Genomic DNA, 20683 nt, shown 5'->3' with positions numbered 1-20683 from the left:
TATGGGCACGCGCTCCCCCACCCTCCGGCACACCACGCAATCAGCACAGGAGGAACCGGCCTGGGCCGGGTAAGTTTGACGACCCCGTTTTTAAAGTCTTAAAAGTTTTCTGTTGTGAAACCATCCTGTGACCTTCAGTGAAGGGCAGTATACTAATTAAATGAGTGAGTGAGTAAATAAATAAATAAAAACCTCTTTTACAAAAAAAGTCCATTCTCTTCTACTAAATGCTCATTTTGCTCAGCCAATGCCTTTTAGATAGATTTTTTTAAGCCACAGGAAAACCACACTGTTCAGTGAACTTTCTACTAAAACCCCTAGTAGGTGGGCAATTAAGGCTCTTACTAACATCATATGCCTCTGTAGAAGGAAGGGGAGAGAAATGTTACAGTAATTCATGGGAAAGCAAGGAGAACAGTCAAGGATTTGCTTTGGCAGACACAGACAAATGATCTAACGGGGTACCCACCAATTGCAGACAGATGCAAGTTTACAGAGGGAGCCGTTTGCATTTCACAATCCCCCCAGCAGAAGAAATATATGATTTCTTGTTATATGGCACTCTAACCAATTCCCCACTGCTGCCTCCGCTTGCAAATCTTAAGAAAACCAGAATGACATAAGATATGGTTACTTTGCTGGACCTTCGGGCTAAACCGCTACTTCCACAGTAGAGCTGTAAACATATAGAAAACTCCCAGAGGCACAAAAGCCCTGACCCTAGCCCTGTTATTATGCATCATTATTCCTTCTCACTCTCAATTCCTTCTTCAATATAAAACAGGTTTTATGAGATTGCATTAGTATCCTCAGGAAATTATACCCCTTGGAAAGTCAAGATACCACTTTCCTTGCAAGCAGAAGCAGGTGCTCGGCAATTATAAAAGGACACCAAAAGACTTCCAAGAATTCTGAACTGACATCCCAGCTGATAATTTAAGGCCAATGAGTCTTTTCATTCTTCTTCCAACAAATATTACATAACAGCCAGTGATAAGAAAAGAAAACAGTGAGGAGCAAATATAAACTTTCCTTTTGATGATCAAGTGGAAAGAGAGAGAGAGAGAGAGGGAGAGAGAGAGAGAGAGAGAGAGAAGGCTTAGTCATGCTGGCCACATGACACCGGAAGCTGTCTGTGGACAAACGCCGGCTCCCTCTGGCCCATAGAGCGAGATGAGCGTGCAACCCCAGGAGTCGTCCGCGACTGGACCTAACGGTCAGGGGTACCTTTACCTATGCCTGAGGAGGCATCTAGAAAAATAGCATCTGATGCTTGTTGCCCCTGTTCAGCAATTACCTAAGATACACCTGTAATTGTTATATCTAGGACCATAGTCTACCCACAAAGGATGAGTCAGGCCTTTATAAAGTCACGCTGATTTACACCGACAGACAACCTGTGCCCCTGACTTTGCTATTGCTTTCGCAGGCAAAGCAATCTTAGAAGCTGAAAGGCAAATTACAACTTGCAGAATTAGAGGCAATATCCTGAAAATTCAGCTCCCATAAATTATGGCCTTAGCTGAAAGGAAAGAAAACAAACTACAATAATAATTATTCAGAGGAAGAATATTCAAATTAGCTTTCTTGCTGCTCAGCTGAGGCGTGTGACAACAGTGCCTTTACACTCCTTTATTTATTGAATGTGTCCCATTGTGAACAACTAAGGAAGAATAAGTATTGTTTTTAAAAAAGGCAGAATAAATTCTAGCATTATATTGCATAAATGTTAATGGCACTACTTATTAGAAGTATGTTCATGAACTTTTTAACACAGCCATTACTGAAGACTGTAGCATAGCCTTGTGCTTTCAAATTAATCATGTTTAAGTTTCCTGTGGAGTGGAAGGCTATGAATACAAATGGAGTAAACCCTTAATAAAATTACCAAGGAGCAGCCGCACTAAGTCTTGTGCGGCAAAAACAACCAATAGTCTCGTGGCAACTTAAAGAGCAGAACAGATTTATTGTGTAAGGGAAGCTTTCTGTGGACTTTGTCAGATACACAAAAGTGGGCTCTAGTCCAGTGGGGCTCATGTGGCGATGAATCTGTTAGTCTCATAAACTGGCACAAGTCTCTAGGTTTGTATTTAGTACTAAAAGTCATTTTTGCTGGAGCCTTTTGTCTTTGATAAATCTCTCCTGGTATGCCCCACGGAGGACCTTACAGTCCGCAAATAATAACATCTTGGAGGTCCCAAGCCTCAAGGAGATTAGATTGGCCTTGGCCAGGCCGAGGCCTTTTTGGCAGTGGCCCCGGCCTGGTGGAACGCTCTGTCACAAGAGACCAGGGCCCTGAGGGATCTGACATATTTCCTCAGGGCCTGCAAGAGAGAGCTGTTCCGCCAGGCCTTTGGTCGGGGTTCAGTCTGACTCCCCCTCCCCTTTCATAAGAACTTGCATGAAAGTGGCCTCCCAATTTTTCTCACAGGCTCATATAAATTCAGCAAAAACAGTTGGGCCTGGTGAGCATTTAAGGTCCCCAACCCTAATCTGCAGGTTGCCATCTGATTGGATTTTATTCTGATCCTGATCTGATTTTAGGATGTATTTTAACTGATTGCCTGTTTTATGTTAATGTGTTATACATTTGATGTTAGCCTCTGAGCCCGTTTTGGCTGGGGAGGGTGAGGTATAAATAAATGTTGTTGTTGTTGTTGTTGTTGTGTAAGTGTGTCGGGTTTGAAGAACCAGCAGCCCTCCAGATGTTGCTGGACTATAGCTCTTATCACCCCTGGTTACTGGCCATGCCATCTGGGGCTGAGAGTCCAACAACATCTGGAGGACCACACTTTCCCCATCCATGGGTTATGTCAGAGGCTTCATCTCAAATGATGCTCTTGAGAGCATAGTAAACCTCCTTACACCAAGACAGACCAATGGACCATTCATTGAGAAGGAGTCTGGGAAAGTCGTGAGGTACAAAGAAAAGGCAATGGAAGCAGCAATAAATTACTAGGGACTGCACAGTGATCAGGCTTGTTAGGCACTGGAGAAGACTGGCTATAGTTAAGCTGTTACCTAGCTGGATATGTTTGCAAAACCAGAATAGGGCCAAACCCGCAGCCCAGTCAAAGAGGTAAACAGAGCTGTTTTATCTGTCTGGAATGAATACAGGGATTTTCCCCACCCTAATATCTCTGCTAACAACCATCTTTTATGATAAAGGCTTCAAAGTGACTAGAAGAGTCATGATTTTATAGCTGGCAAGATCATTTATTTTATAGAATTTTAAAAATGATGAACAACTTACTATATTTAATTAGGTTAGATAAAAGATAGGCAACCACCTCTCTCTTTTCCCAATAGCTGCAAATATGAAAGGTGATAACTGAAATTCAAGGACCTCATAGTATTAATAATACGTTGTTAACGTAATTGAATAATACGTTGTGAACATGAAGATTACAAGGGCCTGCTGTTTAAAATATATGTAATCTTGATGAAAATGGAAACAAGAGACATCAGATCTAGGCTATTATGAGAAGGGTTCTGAACTTGAATTATTGCAAGAGCATGCTGTCCAAAATATATGTGATCTTGATGAAATGACATCAACTCTAAGCAATTATGAAAAGGGGATCTGAAAAGAACTGCCGTCTTTAAGAAAAAGAAAAGTGCAGGAATACATCTATGACTGGTCCTAATTATTTCATTCAGACATCGCCATGAATCATAGTTTATTGTGTTGGGAACAAATGGCATCAAGTCTCAGGCTCACACACTTCCCCCTCCCGTTCTCGAGAAGGAGATCAGAAACTTTCACTTCTGTTTTTTAACTAACTAGAGATTGTCATTTCATCCAAACCCAGCAAACTGTGGTTAATCTTAAAAAGGGTTTGTTTGAAACAAGTTACTTCAAAGTATGCAATACATATTTTTTGTTTCTATATTTTTCTTATAAGTCAGATATTATGCAACAATAGAAGGGTGAGAAAATATTGGGGAAGCGTTCCAGGAAATAACAGGTAATGAAACACTGGAAGACTTGCTCCCTGCCTTGCAGGCTTTTTTTCCACCTGGCCTGGGAGGGTGGGGGCCCTGACTGACTCCAACTGCAAAAGGTGAGGCTGCTGAATAGACTCTTAGGCTGGGGTATTGCTTAGGGGTTTTTGTTGGGGTGGTTGCTGCTGTTATTGATACTGATTTTTGTATATTTATTTTAGATCTTATGATTTATGTATACATTTTTTATTTGGTTGTGTACTTTTGGATGTTTTTATTTATTGTTTATGACTAATTTTGTTATATTTGTAGTTATGTATTTTTTAATGTTGTAAGCTGCATTGAGCATGGCTTTAACTGTGGAAAGGTGGCAGACAAACAGGGTGGATAAAAATCAATGATTTAAAAAAATATCAAAAAATCAGGATTTTTTTTATTTAAATCGGATTTTTTTAAATAAAATGCTTTTTGGTGAAATATATTACCATCCAAAGGTTATTCAATCATGAAATAAAGATTAGTTTTTAATTATGTAGAATAAGGCTGTATATGTTTAATTTTTTGGTAAATAAATTCCATTAATCCATTCACAATGTCATTTATGCTCTTCCAGAGGTTTTTGTATGATTATTGGGCAGTTCTCTGCCTACAAGATATTATCACAGATGTTGGTTTACTTTTGCAGTTCTCAAAACTGAATTTGACTCAGCAGAGATCACATGCCTCTTCTTCACAGCAAAAATGTTATACATGAACAGAGTTGAGAAAAAGACCTTAATCCTATTGTTCTACAAACCTATGAATACAGAATCAACCCCTTCAGTGTTAACTTTCAAGAAATTCAGTGAATAGAATAGAAACAATATTTTTCTGATTGTTTGGAGTGGAATGGATCTAATAAATATATTTAAATTGTTTATTAAGGTAATGATTATTTTTCTCCTTCCTAAGTACAACAGAAAAGTTGTCCAAATATGAATGATTAACCTATTAAACTGGGGATAAAAAAATAATATGAAAAGTTGTTATTCTAAAAATCTTCATCTACTTGCATATTAAAGTTATACCAGCAAGAATTAGTCTTTATGTAAAAACTGTGATTTAAATCAAGCCTTACTGACTAGTGATTTAAATCGTGATTTAAATCAGTTTGATTTAAATCAAATCCACCCTGCAGACAAAATTATGTATGAATATATGTATTATGTAATAGAAAAGGATTTAAACCTGAAGAATTTGTCAATAATTATATATTATTTAATACAATCCTTGTTATTATTCGCTGGTCTTGCTATTCTCAAATGTGATTAAATCCGAATAACTTTGTTTTTGTATCTCCCCCTCCCTTTTGATGGATAGGTCTTATTTTTCTTTTTAAAAATATCAGTAAGATACTACAACTGATACATTGACACTAAACAGATTATCATATCTGCTTAATAAGACAAGACGCATATTAGTCTTTAGTCCATGATAACACCCCTTTTGCTTCTACCTTTGTACAAGCTAGGATTAAACCAGAAAGTCTCTAGTTAGTTAAGAATTTCATATCTCAGCCAAACCAGGAAACTATGGTTATCAGCTTCAGAACAAGGCAGGACATTAAACCAACTTCAAACCATGGTTTAATAACCTGGGCTTGTTCTGAAGCTGTAACCACAGTTACCCCAGTTGGATGAAATATGGATGGCTTATTATCGAGACTCATGCGGCTCATGCAAAGGGAGGAGAAAGAGGACTGCATCCAGGTGGCAAAGATTTAGGGCACATCCACACTACACATTTAAACAGTGCTATTTTTCTAGAAAAATAAGTACTGGAACTCACCAGGAACGCTTCACTTGTTCTGTCATAATGGCAATGGCAACCAACTCGGGAAAAGACCCCTGAACTTAAAGCATCATTATACCACTTTACATGGCTTCCCACCAAAAGGCCTAGAAACTGTAATTTGTTAGCAGTGCTGAGATATGTTAAGAGACCCCATATTCCCCACATAAAGTGACAGTTCTCTGGGTGGTTTAGCAAGCAATCCTTCCCAGGGAACTCTGGGAAATGTAGCTTCATGAGGGGAATATGAGGTTCCCTAGCAGCTCTGATCACCCTTAAAAACTACAGTCCCACAATTATTTGAGGAATCTTGACTGTTAAAGTGTCTTAAATATACGGTGCAAATGTTGCCTTATTCATCTCTCAGGTTGTTCAGCCAATCCACAATCACCTGAACACAGCCACTGTATGCCTGAGTCTGAGCTAGTGATATATTGCCCTGGGACTGAGGTCAGGCTGTATACTACAGAAAGTCGAATGCTGGGCTTCCAGTCCATAAATTTTTGAACTGCAAATAAACTATTAATCTATTATGTTTATGGCAGCTGCAATCTGGCAGCCTGCTCTCTTAATTTAGTCCCTAATGGATTCCACATTAACTAAGTAGCAAACTTGAATAAGAAATGTGTCAGGAAGCCAGGCTTTGCCGCTTAGAAAGAGGTGCTGTTCACTCCCATCATCTTGTGACAAACTTATTTATGAAGCAGCAACATTTCAAAGGGAAAATAAAATAAAAACCAACAAGCGTTTTGAAAAGCTCTTCACAAGCAGTCATGTTGCTTCAGCAGTATTACAGGTGCTTTGTGATGCAGGGATGTTATTAATGGCTTCCAAAAACCTTGTGGAAACGTTTCCCTTCTAAGCAGGCCCATCCAGAGCTTGTCTGAGGTCTGGGGTGGGAGTCTTGTTAAAATAAAGTGATAACTATTGGCATGACTGTGTAAGTCCTGCAGGCTCCTGGCTAAGCCCTCCGAGGACTGGGAAAAGTATAGGCCTACCTGACTGCCCAAATCCCAGGTCTGCTTCTAAGTTATTGCTGACTTTCGTTAAAAAGCATAAGAGCCAAAGGCCTGTGTAGTACAGCATCCTGTTCTCTCAGTGGCCAAGATGCCTGGGGGATGCCTCAAGCAGACCTAGAGTGCAAACAGCAGTCTCCCCACTTCTGATGCCAAGCATAATGCCCTGACAGCGATGGTAGCCACAGTTAAGCAAACAAGTGAAGGGATGGGCAGCAATACAACAGCACTATCCTCAAAGAGGTTCCAGCCTAATAAGTATCAACAAATATTTGATTCAAGCATGAAACACACACACACACACACTTATTTCAACTGCTAACACCTTGACCCTGTCAAGAATCAGGCCCAGCTTAATTTGAAATTCCTGCATGTTAACAGACGCCACAAATATCTGCCTAATCACCATTTCCCGACTGTGGTATGGCAGAATTGAAAAGAGTTCCACATGTCAACTTGTCCAAGATCTGCATGACTGATAGCCTCATAAACAAATTGCAAAGCTTCAACCGTAATTTTACAAGAGAGTTACAAACAAACAAACAAAAAATTTTTACAGGACAGAATAAAATAAAGGTGGCAGAATACTATCGATCTGAGAAATCAGTGAACTGAATCCTGTACTGTGCGGTGATCAATTATAAGTAAAGGATATAAGCAGTAATTAGCAAGGGTTTCATGGCAATGGGCTACCTGAAGCAAAGAACAGTATGTCCGGGCAACTATATACATATATACTAGAGGATTTCATTAGCATCCAAGCTGCCATACTGAATACCAAATGGAGGAAACCTATGTGTTCAGATTTAAGTTACATATAAACTGAATGAGCAGCAGTACAATATTGTGCATTGTGTGAACGCTCCTGTCAGATTATTGTCATCCAGGCTGCCCTCAAAAACAGTGATTGCTCAACCCAAACCAAAATATTCCCTTTCACTGATAATTGGCTCTCTAGGCATTAAAAATGATGTTTCAGATTCCTAAGCACTAACACACTAGAAATGCTTTCAGGTTAAAAATTGCTACTCACAAACTTAAGGACTGCTTTCAAAAAGTGGAATTAGTATAGCAGAAATATGTTGGTGTTTCTCATGTGTATGTGTATTACGCCACACATAAAGATATAAAATAGAAGATCTGTATCAGCACCAGCCGAAATTAAACAATAGCAACCGTATTTCGTATACAAAAAAATAATGGATCACCTCAAAAGGCAACACAACAAAACTGAGGGGGTGTTACTATATACGAGGAAAGGACTAACTGACATAGCATGGATCATATCCAGACTGGGTTCTGGAGAATTTATATATGGCTTCTAGCAGGTCTATCAAATTTTAATGCAGGTATGGTTAAAAAGATGTGTCCAGTTTGTTCATAAGGAAAAGGAGGAGAGGAAATTAAAGTTGTTAGAAACAGGTATTTCCACACTATAATGTTACACCTCTTTTGAATTGTGTAGCAACACATACAAACAAAATATGTAGCACTGGCTGCATTCTGTTGATCACTCTGTTCTCCAGACAAGAGCAGAGAACTCTAGGACCAGAGACACATCTTTCCAAGAGAGCCACTGTGGTGTAGTGGTTAAGAGCGGTAGTCTCGTAATCTGGTGTGAACCAGGTTCAAGTCTCCGCTCTCCATGTGCAGCTGCTGGGTGACCTTGGGCTAGTCACACTTCTTTGAAAGTCTCTCAGCCCCCACTCACCTCACAGAGTGTTTGTTGTGGGGGAGGAAGGGAAAGGAGAATGTTAGCCGCTTTGAGACTCCTTCGGGTAGTGATAAAGCGGATATCAAATCCAAACTCTTCTTTCTTTCCAATTAAACTCAGCTCATCACAAATGCAACCATTCAGTTTTCAGGGTTTCACAGCTATAGAGCATATATATTCAGATACAGTGGTACCTTGGGTTAAGAACTAATTCGTTCTGGAGGTCCATTCTTAACCTGAAACTGTTCTTAACCTGAAGCCCCACTTTAGCTAATGGGGCCCCCCGCTGCCGCTGCACCGCCAGAGCACGATTTCTGTTCTTATCCTGAAGCAAAGTTCTTAACCTGAAGCATTATTTCTGGGTTTAGCGGAGTTCTTAACCTGAAGTGTATGTAACCTGAAGCGTATGTAACCTGAGATACCACTGTACAGTAATCCACATGCACCATAATGCTAAATCATTCTTTTAAAATTACAGGACAAGCCTATACAACCTTAAGGCTGAGCTTCCGGAAGCTTTTACTTCCGTTTTGACTAACCACAGCTAAGCTGTGTCTGGCTAAACTGTGATAAGTCTTAACTATGCTTTACTCTAAAACAAGGCAACTTCAAAAACTGGTTTATGAAGCTAACATTTTTTTAGACTTAACACTAAACTGGTTAAGCAAAAACAGAAGTGGAAATTTCAGTCTCTTCACAGCTGCACTGGAGAAGATGAGGTAATAGATGATCCCAGGGCTCAGACACAGCGTCATCCTTGTAACACTAAACCATGGTTTTATACCATGTGTGAATGTAGCCACTGTGTCTCTGAGCTCTTTACCTGGGAAACCCCTAAATACTGAATGGCAGCAACTTTATTAAGGGGCACAGCTATCCATGATAGGCTGAGTGTATTTGGCAAGATACACTTCTGCTCCAATCTCCAGTTCACTTGCTTGGAGTAGAGTGACTCAGAAAATGCAGAAGCTGGCCACATCCCTGCTTTATATTATAAACTGCACATATTTTTACAGTATACACCTTCCCAAAATAAGTCCAATCCCTACAGTTCTAACGTTAAAATAAAATTGGTTCATGTAAACATTGGATTCCTATGCTTTGGTACAATCCTATACTGTTTCCTGGGAATAAACCCAACTGAGACTTATTTTTGAGTAGGCACGTCTGGGATTGTGCCGTTAAATCTTTTCTTTCTTTGGCTTCTGTTCATCAGTTTCAAAACAGCAAACATCACCTTAAGCTCCAATGACATGAGCCTACACAGCCAAGTAAGGAATGCCTTCAGTGGAATTATTAAAATCTGTCTAGCAGTTATCTTATGGCTGAATTATTCTGCTCACTGTCAAAACAGCCTTTCTTGGAACCCATTCTGATTTTAATGCCTATAAATTATAGCACAATTCTAGCATACATTATTGAGACAAAACAATTGGCTACCTTCCATTTTTATTTTTATTTGAACGACACCACACACACACATACACAGTAGCTTATCTAGGGTGACAAGAGCAGTGTCCTAACAGCAGGCCACAAGGTCTGGAATACGTGAATGGCTTCCGCTGATTGAGTGTAGTTGAAATGAATCTCCACACATTCAAAGAGAAGTTTCACATTTATTTAGGTTTTTTTTTTTTTTTAAAAAAAAAAGATTAATGACATACAGGCAACCCCCATTTTCGGTGTGACATACATGAGCGATCACACACACACACACACACACACACACACACAAACATTGGTTGAACCTGTAAGTGACCCGGAAACTTTATAAAAGATTGTCCCTAAAAGGGTGGAATAGGAAGGGCGTGTTTCTGTTTGAGGAGCTTTTTTCATTTAATTAGTATTTGTTTTTGTAGCGGGGCCAAAGGGGGGGAAGAGAGAGAGAGAGAGAGAGAGAGAGAGAGCACGCACATATTTAATGCAAGATGAAGGGAAATGTTGTTGCTGTTATTTCCTAAATGCTTGTTTGTGAGCTTGTCAGTGAATTTCTAAAATTAACTTTTTGGGGGCTCTATGCCTGCCTAGATATCACACTGACTGACTCCATATCCTTCCCCAAACCTGGAAGATATCCTTCCCTACATCAGCAATAGAGGCTGATGGTGATTCCCCTGGTATGCTGTACTCTGCACATAAACAGAGGCTATTACTTCACATTTTCAAATCAGAGTGATGCTGATGTGCCCTGGATCAAGTGAAATAATCATTTTTGTCTGCTGGTTGGAATACTTTGCTCCTTTAATTTAGAGGGGGTGTGTGTTTTGGACAACGAAGTGGAGGGAAACTGCATGGAACTGGAAGCAAAAATGTGTCACTTTTAAAAGTTTCCGTGTGGTGGGTTTGGTTTTTTTGTTTTTGTGGGGGGGTTTTTTGACAGTGGACGCGAAGGTGTAATCCAGTGTTTTTCAACCTTCTTTTGGGCAAAGGCACACTTGTTTCATGAAAAAAAATCACGAGGCACACCACCATTAGAAAATGTTAAAAAATGTTAAAAAAATTAACTCTGTGCCTATATTGACTATATATAAAGTAATTTTTCAATTTTTTCCACGGCACACCAGGCAACATCTCGCGGCACACTAGTGTGCCGCGGAACAGTGTTTGAAAAACACTGGTGTAATCAACACTGGAATTCAAAAACAGATGTCATGTGGTATGGCATACTTGCTAAACAAGAGGTACAGAGTCAATCTTGTCTGAAAGTCACGGTTAGGCCCTCTTACATGGGACCTTTCCCCCTGTCCATAGATGTATAGAAATAATTGGCTTTCTTTGGTGAAGAAACAGTAGCACTCTGCACCATGCATAGTGACACCCCTTCCTAATTAGAATCATTAGAATCATAGAGTTGGAAGACACCACAAGGGCCATCCAGTCCAACCCCCTGCCAAGCAGGAAACACCATCAAAGCATTCCTGACAGATGGCTGTCAAGCCTCCAAAGAAGGAGACTCCACCACACTCCTTGGTGATGTACAGATTCTATTGTGATGAAAACAGCAAGAAAAAGTTGCAGCCCTACTAGGTCAAAATGTTACCAGGCACCACAGACTGTAACTTTTCTATTTAATTACAATTGTAAATCTGTAGCTTTAATAGATAAAACCTCAGTATGGTTGGGGGGGGGCACAATATATGGTTCACACCCTGACCCATGTGTGGTTTGTTAAGGCACTGCACACACGTGGGAGCTAGAGCATTCTTAAAAGCTCTCTTCCTGGGAAAAAAAACTTCAGCATTTCCTAGGTCCTCAGTCAAAAACAACCTAGAGTCTTAATTGCTGGCTTCGCTTCCAAACAAACACTTCATCCAGTTTAACTTGCTCGGTGTTTAGTCTCGCTGATGCAAAGCATAGGTAAAGCGAAACCTTTCGGTGGCCCAACTTCTGCCTCTCAGTTCCTGCAGCTGCCATGGCAAAAGCATTCATGATAAATCTTAACATGGAAAATCTTATAAACTGAATAGATTGGCAATCAGGCTAATAATGCTCAAGGGCGCAGGGGGGGGGGGTCGCCAAGTGGCTTGAGACGACTTATGCCTGCTGAAACTGCAGCAAAGGCAGCAGTTCTGCCCTCTAGTGGGCAAATGTTAGCAGGAATGAATTTATTCACAGAGATTTCCGCAATCAGATCCTGGTTAATAATGCTAACAGTTTCACAGCTTGATCTACAAGGAAGATTCATTTTGTGTTACAAACGCAAACACAGAAAGGCTAATAACAGCAAAAGCTGAAGAAGAACAAATTCTGTCTCTCGGAAGAAGAAAAACTACAGAAAACCATGGCACATATAAGGAGCAAACTATATGATATATACTAATGCCTATATACATTTTTTTGGGGGGGGTTAAAAAGGTGGTTTAAGAGGAGTGGGATTTAAAGCAGGGAGCAGAGGTGAACGAGGGTGCTTAACCATTGTCCTTCACTGTTAGCACATTTGCAAAGCTGAGCAGGGTTCGGTATGGTTTCAAATTGAAAGGGGGACCATGTGTCAAGATTCCTGCATCGCAGGGGGTTGGACTAGATAATTCTTGGGTTCCTTCCAACTCTACAATTCTATTCAATACAGATCCATAGTTTAGTGCTACATGGACAAGCTATAGCAATCACAGCCAAACTGTTGGGCTCATACGCTTCCCCTCCTGTTTCAAAGAATGATGACTTGTTTCACATGAACAAAGAATCATGGACAACCCGGGGGTTATGAAGCTGACTTCTTTAACCTAACCAGAATTCATTGCAAGCCAGAACTTCTGGATCATACAACACTAAAAATTAGCATTCCTAATCTCCACCGGAGAAGCAGCACACCATCCTGATTCATTGCTTGGGGTCGTTATGCGTTGCCCACATAGCGTTCAACCTCACTTTAGTGTTACGTGGAAATGCAGCCACAACAAATTAAGGAAATGGCGGGGTGTGTGTGTCATGATGTTGCTCTGGTGTCACAAAACCTTCACAGACTTTCTGACATTTCAGGCATAAAATTTTGTGATATCAGAGCAACATACCCCATGGTTAAAAGGTAAAGGGACCCCTGACGTTAGGTCCAGTCACGGACATCTCTGGGGTTGCAGCGCTCATCTTGCTTTTACTGGCTGAGGGAGCCGGCATATAGCTTCCAGGGTCATGTGACTAAGCCACTTCTGGTTGACCAGAGCAGTGCACGGAAATGCCATTTACCTTCCCGCCGGAGCGGTACCTATTTATCTCCTTGCCACTTTGACGTGCTTTCGAACTGCTAGATGGGCAGGAGCAGGGACTGAGCAACGTGAGCTTACCCCATCGTGGGGATTCGAACCGCCGACCTTCTGATTAACCCACAGCGCCATCCGCATCCCTTACCCCATGGTCTGGAGAGTGTACTCTCAACCAACCGAAGTCAGAGTCCTGGGGCCTGGCCCTGCAATTTTCAGGAGAGCCTGGCAGCCTTCAGTCAGGTTGCATTCTTACCATCATGACCCACTCCCAATTCATTTTAATCCATTCATTTTAATGGGCCTAAGCACTCCTAATGCTAGGCTGGATTGTGGCCAATGTATACATTTCAAACTAAAAGTAAATTAATGGGGAACTGAATATTGAACATATGAACGTGCCTTATGCAAATTCAAGTCATTGACCTGTCTCACCCAGTACTGCCTACTTCAGGAATATGTTAGACTTCAGTTCCCATCATCTCTGACCACTGGAGAAGCTGGCTAGGGTTGATGGGAGGTGGAGTCCAACAACACCTGGAGGGCACGGTGTTGGCTACCCCTGCCAGATTTTCTCAAAAGCAGTGATAGCTAATGTGGTGCTCTCCAGTTGTTGTGAGACCAACTCCCATCAATCCCAGGCAACAGGGTCAAAGTTCAGAATCGTAGTCCAGCAACATCTGGAATATATCACATTGGTTACAGCTGATCTAAAGCCACAGACAGATCTTTCTTCCTGGCTTTGCATCCTGGGTACCCTTTTAACTAAAAATATTAGCAACTGAACCTGGGACTACTTGCATGTAAAGCATGTACCTTACCACTGTGGCTTTCCGCCATTCATTCCTTGGTGAACATCCAGGTATAAATATGCATGCCACCCTTAAGATTACATTATTATTTTTTTACTTTTTCTGGATGGAAAAACTGATGTGCTTCTGTGGAAGACGGAACCCACTATTCGTAAAGCCTTGCTCCTGGCATATTGCCCTGCTGTTCAGGTGTTATGGAATCACAATGTTACGTTGTGCAGTGATATGCTGGCTGGCACAACATTTATAGTCTCAGAGCTGCAGGGGTCTAGAGAGACAATCCTGCGCCGCTGGAGAAAATGCAAGATTTGACATTGATTTCTGTGGGAATAGGGGCTCCGTCTTGGTAGGCAATCAAGAAGCAGTCTAAACCTTTGCTGCTTAAATATTTTTTACTTAACCTATTAAGGCCCACAGTATGAAGAAATCAATAGCGCTTAAATGAATAAATATCAGTGGTATTAGTAAGTCTGTGCCGCTATGGTGGTAGATATGATTAAACTTATTACATTTACAATTATAAGAGCTAAATGACCATATCTGATGCAGAATAACTGTGTTCTCTTAAACTGATTGATTGGTTATTATCACTGATCAGGCATCATAGGAAAAGCTTTATTAAGTTATCAAGTGCTGAAGCTGGGGTGGGAAACCTGTGATTCTCCATATGTTGTTGGACTCCAGTTCCCATCATACCTGACCATTAGCCATGCTGGTTGGGGCAGATGGGAGCTGGAGTCCAATAACATCTGTACCGTCATAGATGCCGCCACAGATGCCCCATTAAGTGCTAAAGCTCATCACTTAATGATCACCACCACTTCAGTTACAGGTGGGTAGCCGTGTTGGTCTGCCATGTTGTTGTTGTTGTTGTTCAGTCGTTCAGTCGTGTCCGACTCTTCGTGACCCCATGGACCAGAGCACGCCAGGCACGCCTATCCTTCACTACCTCTCGCAGTTTGGCCAAACTCATGTTAGTAGCTTCGAGAACACTGTCCAACCATCTCATCCTCTGTCGTCCCCTTCAAAATAGAAAATTCTTTTCAGTAGCACCTTAGAGACCAACTGTGTTTGTTCTTGGTATGAGCTTTCGTGTGCATGCACACTTCTTCAGATACACTGAAACAGAAGTCACCAGATCCTTAAAAGATCCATCTCACCCCTTGCCTTTCCCTGCAAGACTAATTGCAGATCCATCTCACCCTTTGCCTTTCCCTGCAAGACTAATTGCAGCCGTTAAGAGTGGTCAACAGGTTTTCCACACCTATCAGCTGATCACCCATTCCCACCACCCTTCTGAGTAATACCCCTCCCCACTCCCTCACTATATTTAAGGATCTGGTGACTTCTTTTTCAGTGTATCTGAAGAAGTGTGCATGCACACAAAAGCTCATACCAAGAACAAACACAGTTGGTCTCTAAGGTGCTACTGAAAAGAATTTTCTATTTTGTTTCGACCACCACTTCAGTTCATCATATTATCATATCTTCTTAAAGACAGCAAGTATGTGACTTCTATATTTTCTCCTTAGCCTCACCTAGTATATTAGTACTCAGTATATTGAATTGTCATTTAGCAATTCCCAAGTTTACCTGTCAACCTCCTTCTCCCTCCCCCAGGCCTTCTAAGGTATCTTTGGGCTGCCAAATCTGGCACAGGGCCACCAAGGTTTTTCAGGCTCATTAGTCTGCTTTTTACAGGCGTCAATTACTCCATAACATCTACTCACCTAGCAAATGGGAGATCTTGCCTGGTTGTATCTTATGTATCCGTTAGTTCACAGAGCTTAGTCTGATGTTAATTTGTTAAAAGGGCAGTAACAGGAAAGACTGTGATGAAGGAATCTGACACAGGGAGACACATGTGTTGATTCCTTATAATTGATTTGGCTGCATTCTCCGTGGCCTTCCAGCCAAAGACTCTGATTTTAAAGGCAGCTGCCTTATACATTTCAGACTATCTGTCCATCTAGCCTAGTGGTATCTACTCTGACTGGCAGCCGCTCTTCAAACTTCTCTCCAGCAGAGAGAGGTTTTCTGATGTGAACTCAGTGTGGTATTAGAAGGGAAAGAGATTACAGTGAAAGACACACAGACGACGCCACAGGTGGCCAGAGGAGAGATGGCTTAAAATGCCAGGAAATGGAATTACCTGGTGGCCTTGCCCAGCTCACTAACCTCCAGCCTCCATAACCTCCGTACTGGAAATATCAATGGCAACCATCCTCCATAGATATTCATGTGTTTTTAAATTTTCATTTATGAATCGCTTCACATAAAGCATCAATAGTCAAACATAAATATAATTTCTAAGCCAATACAAATAAAGAGTGAACTGCAAATCTCCACTTCAAAGACTTCTTGGACGAGGAAGGTCTTCAACAGGAGGGAGTACCTACGGTTAGGTCCTGCCACATTAAAACTCCCATTCCAACATGATGTTTAACAGACTTCCTGAAAAGATGGCATCTGCAGGAGATGCAATGACTCAATGAATATATAAGGAGTGAGATGATCTTTTAGGTACGTGGTCCTGAGCTGTATAAAGCTATGTACACCAAAACTAGCACCTTGAACATACCCAGGTAGCTTAACTGGCAACCAGTGCAAGTGTTTCAGCAGCAGCGTTACATGATGGCGGCATTCTGCCTCAGTGAGAACCCCAGCCACTGCATTTTGCACGGGCTTCAGCTCCTAGTCAACTTCAGGGGCATCCCTGCATACAGCACATGGCAGTAATCTGACCTGGAGGTTACCGGCACATGAAGAACAGGGGTCAGGCTGTCTCAGTCCAGATCACAGGTGAAATTCTAAATTGTCACCCGTGACCAGGAATCTTATTCCATTGTTCAGATCCTCTCACTCATTTATTACTGCGTGTGTGTAAGTTCATGAGGCTCCCTGGCAACCTCCATTCAGATATTGACCTGGCTGAGACCAGCTTAGCTTTAACAATGTGACAGCATCATCATGTGCCCACAGACCATCTGCTGGCTCCTTAGCAAGCTATCTTTGGGCAAATATTAGCTTGAAGAAGGCAAACACTCTGAAGGAGCAAAGGGGGATTCTTCTTTAAGACAATCTGATGGAAAGCAGATATTCAGAAGCACTTTAAAATTATGTAAGCCCTAATGTGCTTTAATCACTGCTTTGTACTCACAATCAAGATTGATTCCCCTCAGCCCCACTTATGGCTGCTGTGCTTTGCAACTCTTAAACAGCGGTAATAATTGTGTACAATCGAGATATGGTGGTTATTTCAGATTAGCCTTAGGTAAATGAGTAGGATATGTGCACTCTCACAGTTTAGCTTGATTTTAAGGTTCAGTATGCACTCTGTGTAGGTTAGGATGAGCACAGTGTAACAATTCTGCATAATGATTCTTAAGGTGAAACAACCTGAGCACCTAGCTGTCTATGTTAACAGATGCCACATAAAAATGCCACATAATTATAGCAGCAGCAACATCCGCCATACCATCAGGAGCTCATTCACTTGGACACCCTCCAATATTGCACACAACATCACTCATCGACAGCGACAGCCTTCTGGTGTCTACACAGGATGAACAGATCAGTCTCTACAGATAAATGGACCCACGTTTGAAATCCGAAGCAGCAAAGTTGAGAAAACTCACCATTCTTCATCCCCCCCCCCCCAAATATCCCTCCAATTGGAGGCCCCAGTGCAATATGGTGGGGAAAGATCTTATAGGAAAATTTGATTCTATTCTCATTCAGGTCTTGACCAAAACCCAGGCTTGCTATGAATAGTCACTATTCTGATATGCCACAGGCCTTCTGGGCTTTGGGGATTTCATGCCCTTTTGCTTCTACGGTGCTTTTCCTCTCTGTACACCGGTGCGTGTGTGCGCACACTCATAGGTACAACCTGCCAAACACATATAACGGTGAGTGCAACTCCACAAAAACTTATGCCAGCATAAATTCTTAGCTTTCAATATGCCACAATGTGACAAGACTAATGCTACAAACCAACAAACACTTCAGAGTAAGTCCCACTGAACTCAGTGAGATTTGCTGCTGAGTAAACATGCACTGGATTTGTGGAAAATAGGGGGGGGGCATTATGCCATAGAATGCACACCACCTCCCCCAACTGCGTGAACAAACCTTAATAGCACAAAGCCTTTGATCTAGCCCCCCCCCCCAATTTCCCTACCAGCTTAACAGCAGGAAATGAAAGGACAGGAAACAATATTGCTATATATCTGAGAAGAATGTGAAACCTGGGTTCACTCCTTAAGGAAAAGCAACACTAGCACCATTAAATATTCACACCAGTCATTTTTTTTTTTTGCACCCTTGTAAGAACAGGAAACAGAATGGAAGGAAAAGATGCTAGCTGCTGCTTTGAGCAGGAACCATCTTCTCACATAAAGAAGGGCAGAAAAGAACAGATTAGCACTTAAATAAAAGTGTGGGGCTTAATAGAGGGGGGAGAAACAGAGGTGCTGGAATCCACTCTCCCCCACCATCCAATGCACAGATAAAAGAAGGCAAAGGAAGTCCACTGGTGCCTCTGTTATTATTACATATGGAGATGGGAGAGTCCCAATGAAACGGTAAAGCTGCTTTGTAAGTGCACAAATGTTAACACTTCACATTCTACATTCTTGATGCTAGGATATATATTTTTCTGGCAAGGTTTCCATGTGCCTGTAGTAGCTGTGTGGAAAGGAGAAGATAGAATGAATGTGGTTGTCCCAAGCACACAAGGTGGGCAAAACATCATCAGCTGAACTTCTACTTTCATAAATAGGTTAGAGGCACACAGAATTCAGCAACCCCATGCACAAGGGGAGATCGGACTGCCCATTCTGGATAGGCAGGCTGGTTTACAGGTGAAGATGCCAAGGCACCTGTGGCTGAAACAGGAAGCAAAGGTCTGCAGCCAGGACAGGTTACCTGCTCCCACGGAAACAGGTGGAATCCACTCAATCCACAAGGAAGAAGATTCTGTACTCCTCTTTGGAGTCTGTTGAGATTTTCCTTCACCTCACGGCAAAGTCTGCCAGGAGCTGACCCTGAGCTATGTGCCTAAGAACTCCTCAAGCAGACAGGAATTCAACAGGTGTCCATTTCTCACCTCATTCCAGAACAGTGGCAGAAGTTGCACCAGCCCTGACATTTTTAGCGGGCATGGCAAACAGCTCTTTAATAAGGGTTTGGAGGAACCAGATTAATCTGACACGTCATTAAAATCACACAGAGAAGGCGCCCTGAAGACCTTACCATCCCACATCCCTCATCTAAGGGAAGGGTTCTTGACACACAAACCCACGTCTGCCCTCCACATTACACCCTTGGGGGACAATACTAAATTTCATCATTCAGGCAAACATGTGCCAGGAGGAGGAGGAGCAAGCAAGGTACGCTGGGCAAACAGTGGCAAGTGCAGTGAATTGATCCAGCTGAATCCAAACAGACCATGCCAGCCTACTGTACATGGCTGGGAAGGGCTATGATAGAATGATAGAATCATCAAGTTGAAAGTGACCAGGAGGGTCATCTAATCCAACGTGGGGCTCAAACCCACAACCCTGAGATTAAGAATCTGATGATCTACCAACTGATGGTAATGGATGTTAATTAGTCAGACTCTCAATCATGCCTGGAACATCATTTGTTCCAGAAGCAATTTTTTTTGGGGGGGGGGGTTGGCCCTACAGGTGGAAACTGGTTGCAGTCCCCCAAGGCAACAAAAAGAAACGCTGCACATGCTTCAAAGCCTCCTCCTTGCATAAAACTAAATCTCAGGGCTCAGAGAAATGGGTCCTCCTCAGTAAGGCAGGATCCTCTCACGCCAAAGACATTTAACCCTACTTAGCCCTGGCAAATCTAGATTTATCACTTCGCCTGGATGAGGAAGATCCAGTGTTGCAAAGCGCAAGGCGGTGGTCGTCCGTTCAAAACTTCCAAGTGCGACGATTAACTTTGCCACTTTGCTTAACTCTGCCCACCAACGCGCGCGCGCCCACACGCGCGCCCCCACCCCGTCCCGCCAGGCCAGCCTCCTCTCCTTTCCTTACCGTGACTCTGCTTCGACTTTAGGGCGCCGACGAGCTGCAGCCGGTCCGCCAAGCACTGCAAAAGTAGCAGCACTCCCGCCGCCGCCGCCACCTGGGCTCCCCCCAGCTTCGCCATAGCGCCTCGCCGGTCCGCCTCCCGCTGGACTCTCGGTGCGCAGCTTCGGGAACCGAAAAAAGCAGCAGCAGCGCTCAGGAGGAAAGATTCGCGCGCCTCCCTCCCCCTTCCTTCCCTTTAAATCCGGAGTGGAGGAAAGTCACTTTTTATTCCGATCCGATTTCATTGAGCCGGGCAGGAGAGGTGCCGACGTATCCCAGTCCCGACTGCTGCTGCCGCCGCCGCCTTTTTGTTTTTCCAGCCTGCGAAGCCAAAAGGCGATCTTAACAAGGGGGAAAGGGTGTAAAAGGGCGTGAGTGCGTTTCCCCGCGGGCGGGTGTGTGAACAAGCGAAACCGAAATCAAAGCCGACCACTAAGTACCAAAGTCGCCCAAAAGGGAGGGGGGGAGTGCTTTAGCGTGCGTGCGTGTGATCCCCCCACCAAGTAACTCTCCCTTTCTTTGCTACCCCTGAGCCGATCTCAAAGGGAGGAGGGGCGGCCGGCTTCAGAGCCGACGGCGA

General features: G+C 42.6%; 1 protein-coding gene across 2 annotated transcripts in view; it reads right to left on the bottom strand.

Moving 5' to 3' along the window:
- PLXDC2 (plexin domain containing 2) overlaps nt 1–20442 on the bottom strand; it is a 232312-nt gene extending 211870 nt beyond the window's left edge. Inside the window, exon 1 of one of the 2 annotated variants that reach the window (XM_033164880.1) lies at nt 20068–20442. In XM_033164880.1, coding sequence (XP_033020771.1) covers nt 20068–20182 — 115 coding nt within the window. In that variant the 5' untranslated portion in view covers nt 20183–20442. The remainder of the gene's footprint in view (nt 1–20067) is intronic. The other variant, XM_033164881.1, reaches the window with a different exon arrangement.
- Nucleotides 20443–20683: the final 241 nt, after the last annotated feature.

Source organism: Lacerta agilis, chromosome 12 (assembly GCF_009819535.1).
Source record: "Lacerta agilis isolate rLacAgi1 chromosome 12, rLacAgi1.pri, whole genome shotgun sequence".
Taxonomy (NCBI): Eukaryota; Metazoa; Chordata; class Lepidosauria; order Squamata; family Lacertidae; genus Lacerta; species Lacerta agilis.
Note: the sequence above shows the minus strand (reverse complement) of the source record. Positions and strands in the feature narration are given on the sequence as shown.